The sequence below is a fragment of the Ictidomys tridecemlineatus genome, chromosome 11, assembly GCF_052094955.1.
Source record: "Ictidomys tridecemlineatus isolate mIctTri1 chromosome 11, mIctTri1.hap1, whole genome shotgun sequence".
Taxonomy (NCBI): Eukaryota; Metazoa; Chordata; class Mammalia; order Rodentia; family Sciuridae; genus Ictidomys; species Ictidomys tridecemlineatus.
The window spans coordinates 28,734,164-28,759,155 of NC_135487.1; the positions used below are offsets into that span (position 1 = coordinate 28,734,164).

Below are 24,992 nucleotides of genomic sequence, written 5' to 3' on the forward strand. Positions count from 1 at the left end.
AATTTTCAGATGAAAGTCAAGAATATATTTAAACAAAGTCATTCATTTCAGGTGCCCTCTTGCAGTCAAGAGGTGTAGTATAGCAAGGTACACCTGTAATCCCAGTTACTTAAGAGACTGAGGCAGGAGGATCTCAAGTTCCTGCGAGCCTCACAACTTAGTGAGAACTTGTCTCAAATAATAACTAAAAAAGGGCAGGAGGTATGACTCAGTAATAGAGTACCCCTGGGTTCAATCCCCAGTACCACATGCACAGACACAAAAAAGATGTGCTTTAAACCCAAAATGTATGAGGCTTCTGCTGGTATAACACAACATACTGTTTTATGGTAAACTATTTAATAAACAGAAGGAGTATACTCAACTATAAAAAAGAGTATTGTAAGACTGGTAGTCTAGTAGGTTTGTTTACACTGACACCATCATCACAAATATGTGAATAATACATTACATTATAATGATGGCTATGATGTCACTAGCAGTAGGAATTTTTCAACTCCATTATAATCTTACAGGACTACCCTGATGTGTGCGGGCTGGAATTGATTGAAATGTTGTTATATAGCCCATAACTAGTTTCAAAAGTATCTCAGACTAGCATCCTCATCTAGATAAGTCTTGACTAGGACAGAGAAGAATTCATGCTCCATCCAAGCAGGCCCAATCCCTAGAGGAAAAAGGGTAGAGTTGAGTTAAACATCCCCCGTATATTTTCCCATGATGGACTAATCAAATGTGTCAACTACCTTAGGGATTATTAGTAATTTTTTTCACACAGGGAAATATCAAGAAATGGGGAGAAACATTGTTCATCTAATGTCCCATGGTATCCTATCTGTTCAGTAAAGATTAATTAAGCACCCACCATTTATAAGATTCTGGGTACATGGTATGTACTGAAGAATTATACTGAGGATCACAGTGTAAATGGTGGGCAACCTGAGGCCTACCTACTTTTACATTGATCCTTAGCCTAATTTCAGATCAAAAGATTAGAAAGCTTCCTTTTTATCTCCACTGTTCCTGCAACACAGATGTCAATATATTTGATATCAAAAAGCAGTGATTATCATCTCATTGATTTCTTAGTATCAAGCATAAAAGTACACATTTTTTACTTCCAAGGAACTCAGTAAATGCATTTCAGTATAGTTTTTTGAACCAGTAAAGGCCTATAAACATTTTTTCCTGTCTTGTGATTTTGTGTGCCTCTGCCTCAAATTAAATAGTTCATAACTTGAGGTATGTATTAAGTGCCAGCTCCTGGTATGATCATTAAAGACATCATGATAGAGCTCTTTTTACCTGAATCTTAAATGTTAATTGTTTTTCTATGATGACATAGAGTTGATGTGGTGGTACACACCTGCATAATAATAATGATAATTAGTTATATTAAAATAGTTTTTAAGGGCTGGGGATGTGGCTCAAGCGGTAGCGCGCTTGCCTGGCATGCATGTGGCCCGGGTTCGATCCTCAGCATCATATACAAAAAAAACAAATATGTTGTGTCCACCAAAAACTAAAAAATAAATATTAAAAAATTTTTTCTCTCTCTCTCACTCTCTCTAAAAAAAAAAGTTTTTAAAATACAAGATTTTAAAAATGGGTATAGCAATGGTTTAATTATAATATATTGAATAAAATAGTTTTTACCTTCTAGAAATAACAGCTAATTTTTAGAGTGCCTGCTATTTGTTGGGCAGTATATTAGTGCTTTTATATCTCATTTAATCTGTAAAACAGGTGAGAGGTCACACATGCACAAGACCATGTAGTTAAAATTGTGGAGGCAGAATTTGAATGAAGTTGAGATGTTAAAAAAGTTTTTGACTGGGGATTGATAACCCTTCAGTTACTAAATACATGGTTTTATTAAATATCTGTAATGTGCACGGCATTGTGCATAGTTCTCTAGGGAATACAAAAGACATGGTTACAAATTGCTGACACTGTAATAAAGGAGTTATTACAAATACTATCCAGTACTATTGAACTTGTTAATATTGTTATATGCCTGGCCTTGTTCTATGTCTTATCTATAATATGGATATTTAATAAATGTTGTGGGAACTTAAAAGGGTTTGGAGTTACGTAAATGATATGCCTGTTTTCAGGTGTGTTACCTCCTGAGTTATTTGTAAGATTGCTTACAATCTAGTAGAGCAGTGTCTTACGTTAGGCAGAATAGGATACAGGGAAGAGATGTGTGGCAGAAAATAATATGGAGGAATTAAAGTGAAGAGAGTTTAAAAAAAAAATAGCAAGGACAGAAGAGCTAAGTTAATTTTCTTGAGGAAAGGAGATAACAAGGAAAAAAAAAAGCCAAAATTTTACTTTTTGTATAATTGGGAGAATAGCATTACTGAAAAGAAACAAGGAGCTGTTTGAGAAGCAGGGGATATATGATTGTGAGTTCATTTTGTGGAGACTTATAGAAAAGGCCGGCCCTTCATGCTTTTTCAACTTGCCTACATATTATTAAATGTCTGGAATTTAAAACCAAACAGAAAAATAAACAACAACAAAAACAGTTGGGCATGATGGTCCACATCTGTAATCCCATCAATTTGGGAGGCTAAAGCAGGAGGATCACAAGTTTGAGGCCAGCCTCAGAAACAGACAATGTGTCAGTAAAAATTTTTTTAAAAGGGAGGGGGTATGGCTCAGTGGTAGAGGATCTCTGGTTCAAGCCCCTTTACCAGAAAACAAAAAGCAAATCAACAACAGGAAGAAAAACAACTTACATCTGTATGGAATTTCTAGAGATGGAACTGTGGAGCCATAATTTTCTCAAGTGCCTTAGGAAATGGGCAGTTACATTGTTTGGAGTGCAAATTGGTACAATTTCTGGAGAGCTGTTTGGCAGTAGGAGTCAGTATTACAAATGAATGAAGCTGCCGGCACAGTAGTGCACACCTGTAATCCCACCTGTTCGAGAGGCTGAGGCAGGAGGATTGCATATTCAGAGCCAGCCTCGGCAATTAAGCAAATCCCAAATGCAACTTAGTGGAGACCTTATCTCTAAATAAAATATAACAAAAGGGCTGGGGATGTGGCTCAGTGGTAAAGTGCCCCTAGGTTCAATCCTTGGTACCAAAGCAAACAAAACCCAAATGAATAAAACCTTTAATCTAGCAATTCCACTTCTAGGAATTTGTTCTACTGATAAAACTCACGTATGTACAGGGTTGCAAACTGCAGCATTATTGATGATTGCTAAAGATTGGAAACTGATTGCAAGTGTATCAGTTGGAAATTGTTGAGATGCATTATGATCCATCCGTACAGTTGTTAATGAGATAACTTAAATGTGCTGGTGATAGAATGATCTGTATAATATATTAAGTGGGACAAAAATGTCCTTTGTGCCCATAGTGTATTTCTTGAAGTATAAACAAAAACAAAAACTGGAATCAATTATTTCTCAGGAAGGGAAACCAGGGCACTGGGGTCAGACTACAAGGGAGACAACTTTTAGTTGTAGACCTTTTTGTTTGCCTTTTGAAAAGTACAGTGTTATCTGTTTTTTTTCCCCCAATATATTTTTTTAGTTATCAATGGACCTTATTTTATTTATTTATATGTAGTACTGAGAATTGAACCCAGTGCCTCTCACATGCTAAGCAAGCACCCTACCAGTGAGCCATAACCCCAGCCCTAGTGCAGTCTATTTTATGAAAATAATTTTTAAAACTATGATTGATACATATAAAGAGAAAGAATGAGAAAGTCATCAAGGGGGGCTGGGGATGTGGCTCAAGCGGTAGCACGCTCGCCTGGCATGCATGCGGCCCAGGTTCGATCCTCAGCACCACATATAGACAAAGATGTTGTGTCCGCCGAAAACTGAAAAATAAATAAATAAATATTTTTTTAAAAAAAGAAAATCTTCAAGGAAATTGTTCAAAAAACAAAATTTAAGGTCCCATCTAAGACCTAATAATTTATTAAACCCTATAAATCAGAATCTGCGTTTAAGCTCCCTGGGTAATTCAGAAGGCTTTTTTGAGTCAGAGAAACACTATTCTAAAATAACCACCCAGAGCATTTTATTCACCCATCATGTGACTTACCATGCAGTATTCCAACCTCTGCTCTATAAGTAATGTTATGTAATATCACAATATTCAAAAATTGAGGGCTTTTCCAGAGCACTATACATTCAGTACTCAGGTGCATATTAATTAATAGTTCTAAGAATAGCTCCCCTGAACCCCATTACTGGGGATTGAACCCAAGGCTGCCTTACCATAGCTACATCTGCAGACCTTTTTATTTTATTTCTGAGACATGGTCTAAATTGTCGAATTGTTAGCTTCAAATTTGCAATCCTCCTATTAGCCTCCCAAATAGCTGGGATTACAGGCTTGTACCACCACTACTGCACCTGACTCAGAGCAGCATTTTCCAAAGTGTGTACTAAACCAGGAACATATATTTTACAGGACATTAATAATATGTGTAAAAGGGTTCTCTGGTCAAATCAGTTTGGGAAACATTGGGATAAATAAAAGTGAACAGTTTTCTTTATTGCAGGACTGTTCAGAGATTTGACCAAGGAATCCTTTTTTTTTCTAGGACTACCTCTCAGGTCTTTTGGTCGGTGGAACACACTTTGAGAAATGCCTGGTTTAGAGGAAAGAGCACCACTGGCTTTGGAATCCTTGGCAAGTTACCTAACTTCTCTGAATATTAATTTTCCTAACTTTAAACTGGGGATAATACTTGCCTTGGTGGTGGTGTGAAGAATAAATGAGAATATAAGAAAACTTTTAAATGCTTAAAACTTGATACCTCATGAGTATTCAGTTGATAGTTATTAATATTATGTAGGTTACTTGCTTCATTTTCTTGCCTTTATTTGCATAGTTCATTTCACTATTCCTTACTAGTCTCATCAGAAAGTGAGGGAAAGACAAGGTCAAATAATTTATTTTTATAAAATGTTGATAACTTTATTAAAAGGTTTGATATTTGGAATAAAAATACTAATTAATGTGGAAATTATTAGCATCATTTTTCTCTTATCTCTGAGAGATGAATATTGAGACCAGAATAAACTTCCCATTCATATCTGCTGAATTTTTATTAACCAAAAGCAAGACAACAACAAAAAGATATAAAACTTTCACCATATGTGGTATGTTATCAAAATTTTATTTTTCCTTTTTTCTAGTCAATAAATTGATTGCACAAGAAGGACCTTCCTTTCTACAAATGAGAATAAAACATTTGTTGAAATCTAACTGCATCCCCCAGGCTACTGCTTTATCAAAACTATGTGCAGAATCTAAAGAGATTTCACATGTGTCATCTTTTCAGCAAGCTTATATCACATGTTTATGTTCCATGCTCCCTAATGAAGATGCTATTAAGGAGGTAAGTAAATTAAATAACTGTTATTATTATTATTTGTAGAGATGATGTATGGTTACTATTTCCCATCAGAATGAAAACCAATATTATTTATTTTTAGTGTACTGCAAAGTATTGCTTTAACTGTGTTTGTAACTGTTTAACAGATTGAATGTATAGCAATACTTTATAGGTGGATTTGAAAGTAGGTAATTAAATAAAACACAAATGATATTTATCTTTAGATGAGGGTTTTCTGTGAAATCTTTAAATATGAAAGTTTTTTCTTAATTTTGTTGTTTTGAGAAATGCAGAAATTGTTAATAGTAGCGTCAAGAGATAAACTAAAAAGACAGGGAGCTTAGTTACTTTATGCATTTAACTCTGTAAAATGTAGGACTCCCAGACTCCTTGAAAAAAATATGTATATCTTTTGTTTGTTTCGCGGGATATTGAGGATTGAACTTGGCACTTGACCACTGAGCCATATCCCTAGCCCTGTTTTGTATTTTATTTAGAGACAGGGTCTCACTTAGTTGCTTAATGCCTCACTTTTGTGAGGCTGGCTTTGAACCCATGTCCATGAATATATTGAGCAACAATTGAGTAGCCAAATTAGTTAGCATGGAATATAATTATGTGGCAGAGTTGTTTTAAATTATTTTTTGCAGTCACATTATACCTATCATTTTCCTTCGAAAACTTGGGATTAGTTTTCTCTGAAAACTGAAAGTTTTTGATTCTACAGAAAAAATAAGACTGCTTCATCTTTATTTCATTATCTACCTTTAATTTTCTCACCTACCATTCAGATCTGACCCATGAATTTCATTTATTTCTACTCTGAAGTTTCTTACTAAATGTAGGAATCCCAAATATTTTTTAATATAATAATATTTATTAACATTTTGTAATTTTACCTGTAAATATTTTATTCTCTTTCTACCTTGTTCACTTTAATGTATAGACTCCACTTGGATCTGTTGATCCTAACACATTTTCATTCGGCCTCAATCTCATGTACTCATTTCCTTTCTTACTCTGCTTTCCTGTTGTCATCATAATCATCACTTAATGGTGTATACATTCTCAATTCCTCTATTGATCCTTCATTATACTTGTTTGACTATTGGTATCCTGGTAATCCTAAATCTCCATTTTTATGACCAAATTTAGATGGAAAAAAACTTGCTAGCAAATTTTACTTTAATTGTGTGTGAGTGATGCCCACCTGTAGTTCCAGCAACTAAGGAGGCTGTAGCAGGAGGATTGCAAGATTAATAGCAGCATCAGCAACTTAGCAAGACTTGAATGTCTCAAAATAATAATTTTTTAAAAAACGGTCTAGGGTTATAGTTCTGTGTGTAAAGCACCCTGTGTATATCCAAAAAATAAAATAATGCCCTCTATCCCTGATCTACCTTATTTTCAATATCTGCTATCATTGCTATAAATATATACTAACCCATCTAACATGGCTTTTCTGTGTCACCTTATCTAGCTGTATTTTCTTTCTAGCACATATTATTTCCATGAGACATATTTGCTTTTCTATGTCCATCCCCTGCCCTCCACCCCACAATGAAAAATCCATATGGAAAGAGAAATGGGTTGGTCACTGTTATATCCCTACATTCTAAAGGAATATTTAGCTGCACAGGCCCTCAGTACTTACTTGTTAAATGAATGAATGACAATTACAGCTCCACACCTTACTCTTTTGTTAATAAGATTTTGAGTTTTCATTATATGAGTTATGACCAGAATGTCAAGCTGAAACATTCCAGTCATGCTTTGTAAGTTTTTAAATTTTGCTTGAATGTCTTTTTGAATTCTAAAGTGATGCATATTTTTCTTAAGTGTATTTCATCTTAAAATATAATATTTAATGCTCTCTGTGCATTTATAAAAACATAGACCAAGAGAAAGCTAGACTAACGGATTTCTGTAGAGATTGGTTGCATCATAGATCTGTAGTTATTTTAAATGGCTAAAATCCTCTATAGCACAAGTCTTACCTCATCAGTATGAGAAACTTTTGTCAACTCATTGTTGAAATTTAAGGTACTTCCCAGTGGCCAAAATAGTGACTCCAAGAATTTGTGATTCCATCTTGGCTCCTAGTAGCCTTTGCATTTCTATTAACTACATTATTATTGTTGTTGTTGTTATTTAGTTGTAAATGGACAATTTGTTCCTCCCTCCCTCCCTCCCTTCCTGCCTTCCTTCCTACAGCCCCAGCCCTCTACCTTATTTTTTTTTTTAAGTGTTTACAAACTTTTTATTGGAACATCCATATGGGAAACAGTTTAGCCTAGACATTGAAATTTGGTAGTCACTTGAATCTGAGAGGATTATCTAAGCAGATAATATGTGGATAGAGACAAAGAATGTTGGTCATCTTTGTTTTGGAATATGGCCTTGAGAGAAGTGCCAGATACAGAATGCAGAGATCAAATAGCCAGCTGGTAGCTGTGAAATGGGCAACAGCATGTAGTTCCTGCAAATGAGGTTGAAGCTGTGACCCCATGGCATCAAATATGCATGTTCTAATTTGTTGGACTGTGGTCAAAAAGAAGGATAGAATGCTTAATAATGTCTGTCTTCCCAGACTTCTCACTTCAAGAATTATTACAGAATGACTCTAGAGGCTGAGGCAGGAGAATTGCAAATTCTAGGACAGTCTTGGCAGCTTAGTGAGATCCTGTCTCAAAATTAAAAAAAATTTTTTTAAAGGGAGAATTTTTTAATATTTATTTTTTTTAGTTTTCGGTGGACACAACATTTTTTTTTAATGTGGTGCTGAGGATCGAACCCAGCGCCTCGCGCATGCCAGGCAAATGCGTTACCACTTCAGCCACATCCTCAGCCCAAAATAAAAATTCTTCAGAAACTAGGAGTGACAAGTTCCCCTGGGTTCAATTCCCAGTACTACTTAAAAAAAAAAAAAAGAAAGAAAGAAAAGAAGAACAACAACTATTACAGAAAACATTTATTGGGAACTTGTCTATTCTAAGCTCTATGCTAAATGCCTTTAGTGTGTTGGCATATAATCCTTATAATAATCCTGTGAATTTTATAATAATTAACAGAGGTTCAAAGAGATTATGTAACTGGCCCAAAGTTATATAGCCACTAAGTGGGGAGCCCAGGGTTTAAACCTTAGTTGGTCTGCCTCTGCTTCTCTTGTGTACGTATTAATTTCATACTCACACATGTCATATGCACTGTCCAGCTCTTCAGCATGGCCAACCTTCTTTTATAGATCTGGTTCTTCCTGATTACCAGTTCTTAGAGTGGGTTTTTTGCTCAGGAGAGTTTTTTCTCTTGTTTGCCCAGAGGAGAAACAAACAGTTATACTTATTTTTAAGTCAGAAGAGAGAGGTTGGCTGTAGAGTTCTGAAAATTCTGGGTGACTGATTACTGGACTGAATTGATTGGGGAGCATAGTTTTTTTTAAAGAAGGTATCTGGAGAAGCAAAAGCAACAGTTGGAAAACATAGACTTGAATCCTGACGTTGTCATTTACAAACCATTCAACGTTGGGCAGCTAGCTTTCAGGTTCTATAAAGTAGTCAAAATAATAGTAACTATCTCACAGTGTGGCTAGATATTTCAAAAGGGATAAAATCAAAAGGATCTAACATTGTTCTTAGAATATCATAGAGTGTAAGAAGAATAATTATCCCCCCCCCCTGTTTCTTTTTTCTTGGTACTAGAAAAGTACCACTGAACTCCATCCCCAGCACTTTTTTATTTTTTATTTTGAGCCAGTCTTGCTAAATTGCTGAGGCTGGCCCTGAACATGTGATCCTTCTACCTAAGCCTCCTGAGTTGCTAAAATCACAGAAGAGTTCTTTAGGCCTAGGGTACAGAACTGGGGAGAAATAATCCAGGAGAATTAATCACAGATGAGCTGTAGATTTGAACAGAGAAATAGTGTGTTATATACAGAGATAGTTTTATCTCTTAACTTGTATTTAAAGCCTATTTTTTTGCTAGCATTATATTAGGCATTGACAAATACAGAACAGTGGGAATGGCCTGTTCATATGATTCTGCCCTTTAGAGATAGAAGATAGCCATATAGATTAAGTTACATACAGTTTTATAGAAAAATTGATGTTTAAGTTGTACTTTGAAATGATGGTGGGATTTGGATAGATAGAAGGGTTTAGGAATAACTGACTATGATAGTAAAGGGACGGAAATTAATGTATACTTTGTAGGGACTCACTAAAGAATACCTTGCCTAAGGCAGAAGAGTATATGTTAAGGTTTCGAGAGACATAGACTGTTGGATGGGGAAAATGAGGGCCTCAGAAACTATAGTGTATTAGAGTTTAGATTTTTTTAAAAAATCATTTTTGTAATTGTAGATGGACAGCATGCCTTTATTTTGTTTATTTTTGTATGCTGTGGTAAGGATTGAACCAGTGCTTCACATGTTCTAGGCAAGTGCTCTGCCTGCCACTGAGCCGTAGCCCCAGCTCTAGCCCCAGCCCCTAGAGTTTAGATTTGATGCTGTAAAAATTAGGGAGGCTTTGAGGTAGGAAGCTAAAGTCACATCAGTGACTAAAGTGACATTTTAGGAAAATCAGACAGAAGGAGTTATATTAGGTTTAGGGTAAGAGGTTGGAATTAACAAGAGGAGAAAGTGTAGGATTTGCTGACAGGGCATAAATACAGGATGATGTACAAAAATGTCTTCAAGTGGATCATAAGACTTTTGAGACTGGGAGAACAGTAGTGCTCTCCTACTAACAAGAATGGCAAAGAAGGGGTGTAGGTGACAGTGGGAAGCATAGGAAGATAATTAGCTTGTTTTATACATGATCTTTCCTGGTTTATTAATATCACAGAAATAGGATTTTTTCTTAAATTACTTAATTAACTCCTTTCAACAAATGTGTTGAGTTTGCAAGAACTGTGTTATAGGAAGTGTGGTTTTGTGCTATTCTGCATAGACCACATGCATACACTGTAGTCTGTCAGCCAAAATTCACCCAGCTATAATTATGTATTGCTTAATGATGGGGGTGTATTCTGAGTAGTGCATCATTAGGCACTTCATGATTGTACCAATATTGTAATGTATTTACACATACATAAATGGTATAACCTAGTACATATCTGGGTTATATGGTATATACTGTCAAAGAGTTTTCTTGGCACACAGTTATGCCAATTTGTTTATTGGCTATGATTGTTTTTGTACTACAGTGACAGAGTAGTTGTAGCAGAAATTGTGTGGCAAAGGCCGAAAATATTTTGTTTCTGCCCTTTTTCAAAAAATATTTGCCAACCCTTGCTCTAGCATATTTTGCTGAACCCAGTACTTCAAGCCTGTAACCCCAAATTAGAAGCCAGCCTAGGAAGCTGTCTCAAATAAAATAGAAAGGCTGAGGATGTAGCTCAATGCTAGAGTACCCCTGGGTAATTCCCAGTGCCACAAAGAAATAGAACATATTTTTCAGTCTGCTAACAACCATTAAATTATCAGTTAGTCCTCCATGTTCTACAAATGACAGAACTGAGGCCAAGATAGTAATGTCCCCAAGGCCCTACATGCATTAAGCTAATTATCAAGTCCAAGGCCAGGCTAGAATGCAGGGCGCACTTGGACCTGGATCTTTGGACTAGCCTTCTTTCCACTTTACCACTTATTTCCATTTGGTGGGCACTGAAAGCATCCATGAATTAAGGGTGCATTTCCACCCATTGAGTTTTTTGTTTGTTTTTTGGGCTTTTTTGGGTGGTAGTACTAGAGACTATACCTGGGGCCTTACACATGGTAGGCAAGCACTGTACTACTGAGGTATACCCCCCCAATCTTAGAACTGTTTTGATAGGGAACATCTTGGTGGTATGTCATTCCATTCATTTTTATGTATAGATATAGATGTGATTTTAAATATTTTTATAATTTGGATTAATTTTTTAAATATATCAATGTAAAAACATTTAGCACATATAAATTTCCCTTCATTCTCATTGGAGATTGAACTCAGGGCCTTGCGTATCCTATGTGATTTTCTATTACTTAGCTACAACCCCAACCCCATAAAATTATTTTAAAGGAAATAGTGGTATCAACATTAATTAGTCTCTTATTTAGTGATGTTTTCTTTTGTAATGATAAGTGAATTAAAGAGAATCTCTAGATTGCTTTGGAAATGTGCTAATGAATCCTTAGATGTTCATGAATTGAAGATTAAAATTAGCATATGTTCTAAGGCAACAGTTACACATTAGCCATCTACTTGGGTTCAGTTAAGACGAGTTAAGGGCTGGGGCTGGAGCTTAGGGGTAGCACACTTGCCTGGCATGTATGAGGCACTGGGTTTAATTCTCAGTACTGCATACAAATAAATAAAGGTCTATCAACAACTAAAAAATATTTTAAAAAAAGAAGAAGAAGAGTTAAATTAACTTAAGGAACAGCTGGGAATAAAGATACTTTGTATGTTGGCACCTGTGGGTATCCCAGTAGTGGGTGTGTGTAATAAGAAACTTCTACTGGGGACAGTTTTTCTAGACACATGCAATTAAGATTAATTGACTGGGGCTGGAGTTGTGGCTCAGTGGTAGAGCGCTCACCTAGCACGTGCGAGATGCTGGGTTTAATTCTCAGCACCATATAAAAATAAAGTTAAAAAGGTATTGTGTCCAACTAGGACAAAAAGACATTAATTGACTGGGTCTAGTGAAAACCAAAATCCTGACCTTGGTGTGTAAAGAGTTGGGCTTTTCAGAAACTGGGTAGGTCTAGAAGGCAGAAGATTACCAAGGATTCTAGACTACCAGAGTTCTAGGTTGTCTTACTTCATTTACATAGAATCAAAAGAGATGACATTACTATACTTTTTTCTTTTCTTTTTTTTTTTAAGAGAGAGAGAATTTTTTAATATTTATTTTTTAGTTTTTGGCAGACACAGCATCTTTGTTAGTATGTGGTGCTGATGATTGAACCCGGGCCGCACGCATGCCGGGCGAGCGCGCTACTGCTTGAGCCACATCCCCAGCCCTACTTTTTTCATATGAAAGGATTTTAGTAAAAGTTACAGTCTTGACAATGGCCAAGTAGATGTTTCCTATGTGTTTTCATTACTGAAAAGGGAAATTTTGCAAAAATCAAGCTTTCCATATATTAAAGGACAGATACTCTTTTAAACACAAATTCCTCTATTATTTTAAAGATCCAAGAAATCTGTCATCAGAGTTCTTGGTGCACAGTAGGAGTCCATTTCACCCTTGATCCCTGAATGAACTGTATCTTCAGTGTCTGATGTGGTTGATAGGCACAATAGCAGAGATATTTCTTCTCTTGAAGGGGAAAGGAAAAGACAAACAGGATCTAATTTACTCACCAGTGTAACACAGGTGGGAATTGAGACAGTCACTAGGTATAAATGATAAACAGCAAATAACATTTAAACAGGACCTTGAGGGAATTCAGTTTGGGAGTAGAAGTAAACACAAGCATAGAAATTTCAGATGTACCTTAAATAAGAATCAAGAAAAAGGAATCCTGAATAAAAAGTTGTTACAAAATGTGTAAATTTAAAATCACAATCTTTATATTTATTTATTTATTTATTTGTAGTTGGGCACAATACCTTTATTTTATTTATTTTTATATGGTGCTAAGGATCAAACCACCCGCCTCAAATGCTAGGCAAGTGCTCTACCACTGAGCCACAACCCCAGTCCTTTAAAATCACAATCTTAATGTTTTAACTTTATCCTTTTCATAGGGGGGAATGAGATGAACACTACAAAATACACTAATGGTTAAAAAGGCTGTATGAAGACATTAAGCAGTTACCTATTTAAAAATTTAAATTCCTAAACCAATTATTTTTTAAATATATATATAATTTTTTTAGTTGTAGATAGACTCAACACCTTTATTTTTATTTATTTATTTTTATGTGGTGCTGAGGATCAAACCCAGTGCCTTACATGTGTTAGGCAAGCGCTTTACCACTGAGCCCCAGCTCCAGAGTTATTAAATAGCACTGGAAAGTTATTAAATCTTCCCAGGAGTTAGTATGCATTTGCATTTCACTTCTAGTCTCACTTGTGTGGGTTATGTGTGAGTGTTTTGATTGATGTGTGGTGACACTGGCAGGGTCACTATGGAGGGACAAGTAGACACATCATTTTCAAAAATCCTATAGAACATTTCAGGCTTCTCTCAGATATAGACAGTTATTAGGTTTAAATAGAAGTATTGATAACTTTTTTTTTCCTCCTCTTTCCCTTCTTCCCTGGAGTCTTGACATGTTGCCTGAGCTGTTTTAGAACTCCTGGGCTCAGACAATCCTCCTGCCACAACCTTCCAAACAGCTGAGACTGCACATGTGTGCCACTTCACACCCTATCAATCTAACAGATGATTTTTCCCTAAACATAGGCCCAAGGTTACTTGAAGTACATGCTTGCTAACTGTATAACTCCCACCTTTCTCCTAATGAAGTATGCAGTCAGAGGAGTTTTATTATATGGAAAACTTAAAACTACTTTCATTCCTTTTTGAAAAAAAAAAAAGCATCAACTAACTTCAGTTTTTAAAAATCTATAAGAACAAATTATTTGCAATGTACCTCAGAACTGATTGGGAACATACTGCATTGAAAACCTCTGTTTTGGAGAAAGGTAAATGATAAAATATTCCATTAATGGCATTGCCAGAGTACTAGTTTACATCAGTAGCCTAAGCAAGAAAATAACTTGGGAAGATAAATACCCTGTCTCTATCCACCTTCTCTCAGGCCTGATATATTATGAAAGCCTTCTAACTATGTCTATTCCCACCCTCTTCATTTTCTGTAGTAGTCAAGGTGATCTTTTTTTTCTTTTTTAAGATAAAATTAGACTATGTTATTTTGAGATAATTCTAGATTCTCATGTAATTATAAGAAATAATAGAGAAATGCCTTCCATTTGTTAAGTATATATTCATTGGAGAACTCAGGGGATAGAAAGATGAACAAGATACAGGGGAAGGAATAGTAGACAGTGTTCATATACTGTGAGACTTAGGCAGAGGTCTTCCTGGAAATTAAGAGTTCTGGGTCGTCAGCATTTGAAGCCAGAGAGTAAATGAAATTAGCCTTGTCAGGACTTTGGAAATTAAAGGCTTACAATAATCTGAAGAGATTTTTTTCTCAAAAAGCAAACAAATCTCAGAAGAGTAAGCTTGATGGTTCTTTTACTTGCCCTACTTTCTATCTCCCTTTCCCTAGATCCACAGTAGCCTTGAAAATAAATGGTTTCACAACCACAGTAGGTGTGAAAACCAGCAACCTAGCAGCTACCTAAAGAAGCATTTTGGTTTGGAGTTCTCCAAAAGCCCGTGTCCAGAGAATTGTCACTGTTTGAGCTATCTGACAGCTTGCTGAAAAGCTCCATTCTCAGGACTTACCTGTATTTGATTCAGAGCTCACTCTCCTCAGGGCTTTTGTTAAAAAGCAATCAGTGGTAATTGTTTAATGTGACAGTTGTCTGAGGAGGCATCACTAGTTGTGCTAAGAAGAGACTGGCCAAAAAAAAAAAAAAATTAGAAGGAAAAACTGGAGTACAGGATGTTCATAGATTACTTACCTCTGATATTTTAGAAGCTATAGAAGGCAATATGCATGTATAGGGTTAGCTGCTTGCCAAGAAATAGCCTGGGAAAGTCCAAATCTCTCACCTGTGGTTTCTTGAGGCTCTGCATAGGAAATCAAGGCAAGGAAAAGTTGTAAATTGCCTGAAATATTGAAAGCATGCCCCACCAGATACACATAGACATTTAGTAAATGCAAAGAGACGTTAGGTTTTTGTTGTTATAATCAAAATACTTGATGAAAACAACTGAGAGGAGGAAAAGTTTATTTTGGTTTAGTTTCAGAAACTAAAGATTGGCTGACTCCGTTGTCTCGGGTCAAGGCAAAGCAGAATATCATGGAAGAAGGGTGTAGAGGAAGAGTGCTGCTCCACTCATGGCACCAGGAAGGAGAGAGAGGGAGCTAAAGATGCCACCTGTCTAGTTATCACCCAATTCATTCAAACTGTAAACTGATTAGGATACATCTCTCATAATCTAATCATTTCACCTCTGAATATTCCTGAATTAACACAGGACCTTTAGGGGACATCTCATACCCAAACTATAACTCTTGTTCAAAACATTTAAGAAAATTTCCATTGAATGCATAGCTGGCCATTAGGCTAATCAAGCAGTGACTATAAGTGAACACAAGAGATAAAGAATTCAGATTTTACAAAATTATTCCTGAAAAGTCACTAAACTACCAAACTCTAGGAGGTGGGGGTATTTGGTTTACAGAGTTTTCACAATACGAGATATCTATTTATTTATCATACAAAGAAATATGATAAACTGATACATAGGGTAAAAAGCAGCCAATAGCATGGTGGCACGTGCCAATAATTCCAGCTCTTGGGGAGACTGAGGCAAAAGAAGCAAGCTCAAGCCTGGCCAACTTAATGAGAATTGACTCAAAATTTAAAAATTAAAAAAAAAAAAAAAAGAAAGAAAGAAAGGACTGGGGATATAGCTCAAATGGTAGAACACCCCTAGATTCAATTCCCAATACTACAAAAAAAAAGTAGCTAATAGAAACTATTTCTGATTAAGCCCAGATGGGAGACTTACTAGGCAGAAATTTAAAGTAAGCTGTTAAAAATTCAATCTGTTCTTATTATTCATGGCAGCTATGATCTACTGTTGTTGCAGATATTAAATTATCAAAAACTGCTCCTTAGGGGAAATACAGGATTACGTTCCCATGAGTTTAGATCACAACATTTCCATCAACCATTTAACACATACCTGTCTTTCTGTGTGTTTCTGCTTAAAGTTGCCTAATGTAATACAGGTTGTTGCTTTGTTAGCATTGAACTCATGGACAGCAGTATTATAATTCATGCCTGAATGAAGCTTACCTAACACATATATTTTCTGCTAAAAGCACATAATATTTTTGCTCTTAAGACTATTAAACGGAATTTCATCATTTCATATGGGGTCATTTTTAAAGAGACTAGTGAAAAGCACAAAAGTGAGAAAAATCTGACTCTAAATAGAATGCAGTATCATTTACAGAATGACAGCTGAAATAGGAAAGCAAAATATCACATAGTGTCCGCAGCTGATAATATGCACATCAGCTAACTCAGATTTTCTCGCCAGTTAATGAAAGACCACATAGATAGTATTGATATTTGGGGTTACAAATAAATTTCAGCAAGTAGGCTAATTCACAGATAAGGAATCTGCAAATAGTACAGAACAACTATATATTCAAAGAATTAAAGAACTATGTTTAAGGAATTAAAGGAAAGGGGTTGGGGATGTAGCTTAATGGTATAGTTAGTGTTTGCCCAACATGTGTGAGACACTGAATTCAATCCCTAGTATGATACCCTCAAGAAAAAAAATTAAAAGTATGAGAACAATGTTTCAGTAAATAGTGAATATCAGTAGAGATGAAAATTATAAAAATAACCCAATATAAATTCTGGAGTAGAAAATTTTAATAACTGAAGTTAATTCATTAGAACACCATTCAGATTTGAATTTATAGAAGAAAAAAATCTATGAACTTGGTGAAAAAAGGTCAGTTGAACTTTTGTAGGCTGAGGAATAATAGAACTCTAAAATATATGAAATAACAAAATTGAAGGGGAAAATAGACAATATGGTAGTTGGAGACTATACCATTTTCAAAAGCGGAAAGCAACTAGTAAATGGAAGACTTGAATGATATAAACCAGCACAGAACAGATAATCTATAGAATATGCTACCCAACAGTACCTACATATACATTATTCCCAAATGCACATAAAGTATTCTCCAGGGTAAGGGTATATGTTAGACCATAAAACAAGATTGCAATCATTCATAGTAAGTTATCTGATCATAATAGAATGAAATTGGAAATCACATACACAAGGTCCTGGGTTCAACCCCCAGCACACAACCCCTCCCCACCACCATAGTGTTAAGACTTATACAATTTTTAAAACTTTTTTAAAAGAATTTTTTTTAGTTGTTGATTGACCTTTATTTATTTACTTATCTTATATGTGGTGCTGAGAATTGGACCCAGTGCCTCACACATGCTAGGCAAGCATTCTTCCAACTAAGCCACAACCTCATCCCTTAAAACACTGTTGGGGAAAGAAATTAGTCTAAATGGATGTGATGGTATAGCTCAGTGTTAGGGCACTTGCCTGAAATGCATGAGGCTCAGAATTCAAACTCTGGCACTCCCACAACAACAAAATTATCTAACAACAACATCCATGTTCATGGATCAGAAAATTTTATTTTCGGGCTGGGGATGTGGCTCAAGCGGTAGCACGCTCGCCTGGTGTGCGTGCGGCCCGGGTTCGATCCTCAGCACCACATACCAACAAAGATGTTGTGTCCGCCGAGAACTAAAAAATAAATATTAAAAAAATTCTCTCTCTCTCTCTCCTCTCTCACTCTCTCTTTAAAAAAAAAAAAATTTTTTTATTTTCTTAAGATGGTATAGTACTCCCCAAATTAAATAGTACAATGCTACTCATATCAAAATCTCATCTTTTTTGTAGAAATTGACAAACTAATCCTATTTATACATATTTAACATAATAGCTATAACATATAAATCCTAAGACTAGGAATCATATTTAAGAATAACTACTGTATCTTGTCCAAGTACATAGATAACTCACTGAAATTCTCAGAAATTTGTCAGTGACCTTAATTTTTAATTTAGTTGAACTGAGAAGTGTTTTGTAGCATGTGTTTCGTTTGTAGTGCAAACTGTTTATTAGAAAAGGTTGGGGTCAAGTAATATAACCATTTCGTTATTTTGTTTTTATCTCTTAGATTCTTCATTATCAGAAATAGTTTTGTATTCTGTGCCAAGTGCCAAGTGAAAAGTAATATTAAGTGCTACTAATAGAACATTTGTACTTCAAGTTTGCTGGGACATATGTAACATTTGGAGAAAATTGAAGTTAGTTTTAATTTAAGAAGTTGGTAGAGATAAGCTTTGCTTGATTAGGGCTGTGCCTATGGTAGACTCGGAAGGCACTGAGATAATAGAAAAACAAAAATGTTTCTACTCCTGGCAACTGCCTGGATTTGATACTCCAGCACTACTGCTGGGTTGTCTTTAGCTATACTGAAATAATTTTATTTCTACTCTTTAATTCTTTTTGAAGTTTTTCTTGTTTTATTGGGATTGAGATTGAACTCAGAGATGCTTTCCCACTGAGCTACATCCCCAGCCCTTTTTATTTTGTATTGTTTTATTTTTTATTGTCTCACTAAGTTGCAAGGCTGGGCTCAAACTTGCCATCGTTTTGTATCAGCCTCCCAGGTAACTGGGATTACAAGCCTGAATGACTGAGCCTGGCTTTGGTTTTTACTTTTGATGTCACTTCAACAAGAAAGTGCTTTTGGATCCCCCAAATTTGCATTAGGTTCTTCTTACCAAAGATATTTTAAAAAATATTCTATATTCCCCTGTTGTAGCTTTTAATATACTTTATAATTCTTAGTAATTGATTCCTTATTAATTCTTTCTGACTAGACTGGAATATCCATGAGGGCAAAAATCAATTTGGCTTATATCCTCAGTACTTAGCACTGTGTGAGTATTAGTGAATAGCTGCTTTCCCAGGCAACTACATTTTTAACAGATTTTTTTTTTCCTTACAGCATTTTATGTACTGAAGATTTTAAATATTATGTGTAGGGCTATGTTATACATAATATTATGGTCTATTTGGAGGGCCAAAGTAAGAGCACATAAATAGTAAAGGGCAAAGGCCAGTCAGTATGAGTCAGAAGGTTAAATGTTGACAAGATGCTATGAATTCAGAGCATAGCAAGCAAATACTAGATACTAGAATAGTCTGTGAAAGAAGATTTCATAAGGGAAAGAGTTTTCAAGTGGACCTTGAAGAATTGAGAAGAATTAAGGCCTATGGTACACTAGTTGTTAGGCAGTTTTCTTCTGTAGATTATTTGTAATAAATGGAGATAGTAGAAATAAGTATGCCCTTTAAACTACTAACTTAAATTCTTCATATCATTTCCTTTTCCCCCCATTACATTAGGTTACTGAAATTTTACTTGAAATGTACCATTTTAAACTTTAAACACTTCCTTGTAGAAGTGAGAGTAGTTTTTAATTTTGTTTACTGTTATTTCTGATTCTTTGCCATAATTGACTTGAAACAAGAAGTAGTCTCTTCTGGGTTCTCCCTCCACCCAAGTAGAAATAGTATTGCCTGCCTCCCCAATCTTATAGATTCTTGGGTTGAGATTCAACAAAAAATGAGATAATACAATAAAAAGGATAAAAATGTTCTAGAGGGCTGGGGATGTGGCTCAAGCAGTAGCATGCTTGCCTGGCATGCATGCGACCTGGGTTCGATCCTCAGCACCACACACAAACAAAGATGTTGTGTCCGCTGAAAACTAAATAATAAATATTAAAAAAAAATGTTCTAGAAATAAAAGTTGGATATTATTTCCATTCTGATTTGTAAATCTGGTTTAGAGAGTTTATCCTGCCATTTCTAAACTTAATTGCTTTGAGTTTTAGGATTGCTTTTCTTTTCTTTCTTTCTTTTTTTTTTTTTTTTTTGGTACTGGGGCATTCAACCCCTGAGCCTCATCCCCAGCCCTATATATATATATATATATATATATATTTTTTTTTTTTTTTATAGAGACAGCACCTTGTTAAGGCTGGCTTTGAACTCACCATCCTCTTGCCTCAGCCTCCTGAGCTGCTGGGATTACAGGCATGTGCCATCGTGCCTGGTTTAGGATTGGTTTTCAATGGGAGTTTTAGCATGGCATGGATCATAGTGCTTGTTCTGAAGCAGTTCTTTTCTTAACTATAGGAACTCTTTGGTCTTTGGATGAGTATAATTTTAAGTGGTTATATGGTGGTGATTTTCTCTGTAGATGAGGCTTCTGATTTGTTCGGCTTACAGATGAGAAAATGATTGTTTTAGGCATCTGTAGAATTCCATCTTCATGATGTCTGATAAGGTTTTTTTTTTCCCTCCTGACAATGAAATTTTATTTTAGTTATATTTTAGGCTTTAGCAAACTAATTTTGCCTCTAGTACTAATGAGATAAAATTACCATCAAGTGATTTTTCTGAGAATGATATTATCTTTTGAAAATGATTTGTATGGTATTCATTCTTTATTTTCTTTTAGGGTACTGGGATTTCAGACCCAGGGCTTTACACATGATAAGCAAGTGCTATACCACTGAGCTACATTCCCAGCCCATGAAAACATTTTTTTTTTTTTTTTTAAAGAGAGAGTGAGAGAGGGGAGAGAGAGAGAGAGAGAGAGAGAGAGAGAGAATTTTTAAATATTTATTTTTTTTTTAGTTCTCAGTGGACACAACATCCTTGTTGGTATGTGGTGCTGAGGATCGAACCCGGGCCGCACGCATGCCAGGCGAGTGCGCTGCCGCTTGAGCCACATCCCCAGCCCACCATGAAAACATTTTAACAACACTTATAAATTACTCCCTATTTGCCAATTCCTTTTAAAAATATATTTTTCTACTGGGTGCAGTGGCTCATGCCTAGCAGCTCAGGATGCTGAGACAGAAGGATCACAAGTTCAAAGCTAGCCTCAGCAACTTAGTGAGACCCTGTCTCAAAATAAAGAATAATAAAGGGTAGGGATACCGCTCAGTGGTTAAGTGCCCCTGAGAAAAAAAAAAAAAACAGAAAAGAAAAAGCATTATTTTTATAATAACTCTGTGAGGGAAATTCTCCTATTCCTACTTTACAGATGAGGAAACTACAACACAGAGAAGATTTATGTATCCTAGCCAGCAGGCTCATACCCCTGGTAACTATAGAGCAGGAATAGAAACTACACAGTAAGACTTTATACAACTTATCTTATCCAGTAGCTCCAACTCTGTTTCTAAAATGATGCTCTTAACCACTATACTATACTGTTGCTCTTAACTCACTACATGTTGTTTCAGAAAAGTTTAGAGAATACAGAATTGTGTAAGGTTTGCTTTGTAAATATGAACTTCTTATCTTGACTAAACCTGATTCATTTATTCCATTCATTAACACCTGTTTACTGAATGTCTCCTATGGTCCAAACACTGTGATAAATGCTGAGTTTTGAACAAAAATGTACCTAGTCCCTAACCTCATGGATTTTATATTCTAGCAGAGAAGACAAATGGTAATCAATTGCCCAGAAAATGATTGAATTGCAGTTGTGATAAATTCAATAAAGGAGGAATTTAAAAGTGCTTGAAGTGTATTCTAATAACAGTCTTAGAAGTTAGGAAAGGTGTTTTAATCAGCTCTTATGCTGCTGTGACCAAAAGACCCAATGAGAACAATTTTAAGAGGAAAAGTTTATTTGGGGGCTCACAGATTCTGAGTCTCAATCCATAGATAATGACTCTACTCTTTGGGGCTCTAGGTGAGGCAGAACATTATGGCAGAAGAATGTGGCAGAGGAAAGTAGATCAGGACATGGAATCATGAAACAAAGAGCTCTTAACTACCACAACAAAATATAAACCTTAAAAGCACACCCCAGAGACTCCCCTCCTCCAGCCTACCTGCCTACTATTACTGCCAAGTTAATCCCAGTGGGTTAATGCACTGATTAGGTTAAGGCTCTCCTGACAATCATTTCACCTTTAAGCCTTCTTGCATTGTGTCACCCACATGAGCTTTTGGGGGACACCTCAGATCTAAAGCATAACAAAAAAGTTTCTCTGAGAAAATGGCATTTGAGCTGAGCTTTGAAAGAAGCCTTTCTCCTCCTGTGTTAAGATGTGACTAAATTAGAGACTTAGAACCACCTTTTGCAACTTGATAGTACTCGGAGGAGTTGATTTGTTTACCTCATTTGCTGTGATACCTATCACATTTGTCCTGAGATTATCTGTTTTATATATTTGGTGTCCTATATAATTGATATTTATAATGCTGACAGTTACAAGATTATGTCCTGATAATGCTGTTTACTAAGAGAAATGATAAAATAGCATGAGAAAAGGTCTGTAAATGACTGATTCTCATTTTATCCTGTTTTTCACTATAGAAGAAAGAGCCCCCCCAAATTTGGCTGTTTTTCCCAAGTTTTTGTTTTGTTTTGTTTTTAAGATTTCTTTAAATAAACTGGATGTAGTGGCATATACCTTTAATCCCAGTGACTCAGAAGGCTAAAGCAATGTAGCAAGACTCTTAGCAACTTAGTGAGAACCTGTCTCAAAATAAAAAGTACTGGGGATGTAGTTCAGTAGTTAAAGCACTCCTGGTTCAATCTTCAGTACCAAAAAGGAGGAAAATTTTAAAAAGATGTCTTAAATAGTATAAATGAGAATGATGTATTTCTAAAAAGAATTCTAATTGTTTAAAAACCTCATAAGCTGGGCATAATAGTGCATAGCTATTTTCCCAGCTACTTGGAAGGCTGATGGGAATTTCAATCACTTAAGACTTAGGGGTTGAGACTAATCTGAACAACATAGCAAGACCCTGTCTTGAAAATAAACAAAACTCATTGATACAAAATATTTTTTTCTTAATCCTATGAAAAACTGACTTCTTAAACTTTTTGTTTTGGGTATTAGAGATTGAACCCAGGGGCTGTTTGCTACACAGCTAATATCCCCAACCCTTTTTGTGGTTGTTATTGTTTGGTACCAGGAATTGAACCCAGGGGCATTTAACCACAGAGCAATATCCCCAGCCCTTTTTTATATTTTATTTAGAGACAGGGTCTTACTAAGTTGCTTAGGGCCTCCCTGAATTGCTGAGGCTAGCTTTGAACTCACAGTCCTCCTACCTGAGCCTCCCGAGCTGCTAGGATTATAGGTATATACCACTGCGCCTGGCCCATAGCCCTTTTTTCTTTATTATTTTGAGGCAGGGTCTTGGGAAGTTGCTGACATTGGCCTTGAACTTAATCCTCCTGCCTCAGCCTCCTAAATTACTGAGATTACAGGCATGCACCACCATGCCCAGCTGAAAAAATAATGTTAATAAATCATTTATATTTAAAACAATTTCTGAACTGGTCTCCTTTAGCCCTATTTGGCAGTTAGGGAAAGCCATATATTTTAATACCTGTAACTAGAGTGACCTGAAGAAAATTGGGAAAAAAAGAATCAAAAACGGGAAAAAAAGAATCAAAAACAGGAAAAAAAAAAAAAAAAGATTATACTTCAAGGCAAAAATAACCTATGGTTATTATGCAAAATTTGACTCATTTATGTGATAGTAATGTTCATTTGTATAGTTTTTAAAAAAACTATACACAGTGTTCATATCTGTTGAGAATGTAATAGAACTTCCTTAGAAATATTAGTTCCCTTCTTTGTTTGTGAACTATTTATGCAGTACTATTCAGCCATTAGTCAACAGAAGGAAATTCTTGCCTCAACAATTATCAAAGAAAATACTACAAAGAAGTTTTATTATTACATAACAAAGTTTATAGATAAGTCACCAACATTTTGTCTTTAACTTAGTCATCTCATTTTTGATAGATTGCAAAAGTCGACTGCAAGGAAGTACTAGACATCATATGTAATCTGGAATCTGAGGGTCAAGATAACACAGCATTTGTTCTTTGTACCACTTATCTTACCCAGCAGCTCCAAACTGCAAGTGTGTATTGTTCTTGGTAAGTATATTTAGTTTGTATATGCTTTGTTAGCATGTTATAGCATTTAGGGGCTTATGTGAAATATTGTTTCAAATTTAAAGTCTTAGTAAATTAAATGATGACATGAATAAATTTTGCTCCCAAGTGAAATCATGCAAATATCATTGGCTTAATTTAGTCTAGAAACAGAAGTTCCTTTTGATCTTCCCACAGAAAATTGTCTATTGACTATAATATATGTCTCATACCTTGTAAATAAAATGATATCAGTATGAAATAAATTAGTGTTAGATTGATTTCCTTTACAATTATTAGTGTCTCCTGATAGTCGTTTGCCCCTCTTGTTTGGAAACCCACTGGTGAAAAGGATCAAATTATTTAGGTTTCTAGGTCAGATTTGCCTCAGAAAAAATCCATTTGAGTGAGTACTAATCTCTTTTGCAACTTTGTTACCATATAATTGAATTGTGTTATTTTGGTTTTAATTCAGTTTATCTTATTTGCCTACAGAGTATAGTACTTACTTGCTTATATATGTATATATATCATATATGTATATATATCAACAGTAAGTGTACCCATGGTTCTTTAATTCTAACGGTATTGGATCTGTTTAGACCAGAAGGACAAACCTGATACACAGGAAAATTCTAAAATGTAAGAGTTGATATCAGGTTATCGAGGTGTAGGTAATGCTATCAGAGATTAGAAAAAGGTACTTACTGTTCACCAAAGTATTTGGAGAGCAATGCAAGGGAGTAAACTGTATGACTAGATTGATTTTGCATAGTCTTGATTAGGGGACCCTGAGTGCTTTTGAGCCAGGATTATTTACGTTGGAAACAGCATTTTGTTTGTAAGAAAGCCTAGTAAATCCTTTCATGTACTTCAGTCTTCATTGACTGAAATAGCCGTGTCTGTTTGTACAGTTACATT

The 24,992-nt window shown here is 35.5% G+C and overlaps 1 protein-coding gene across 1 annotated transcript in view; it reads left to right on the top strand.

Moving 5' to 3' along the window:
- Rlf (RLF zinc finger) overlaps nucleotides 1-24,992 on the top strand; it is a 72,522-nt gene that overhangs the window by 33,183 nt on the left and 14,347 nt on the right. The window contains exons 5-6 of the mRNA XM_005318108.4: nucleotides 5,180-5,382; nucleotides 23,938-24,074. Of these exons, the coding sequence (XP_005318165.3) occupies nucleotides 5,180-5,382; nucleotides 23,938-24,074 (340 nt within the window). The remainder of the gene's footprint in view (nucleotides 1-5,179; nucleotides 5,383-23,937; nucleotides 24,075-24,992) is intronic.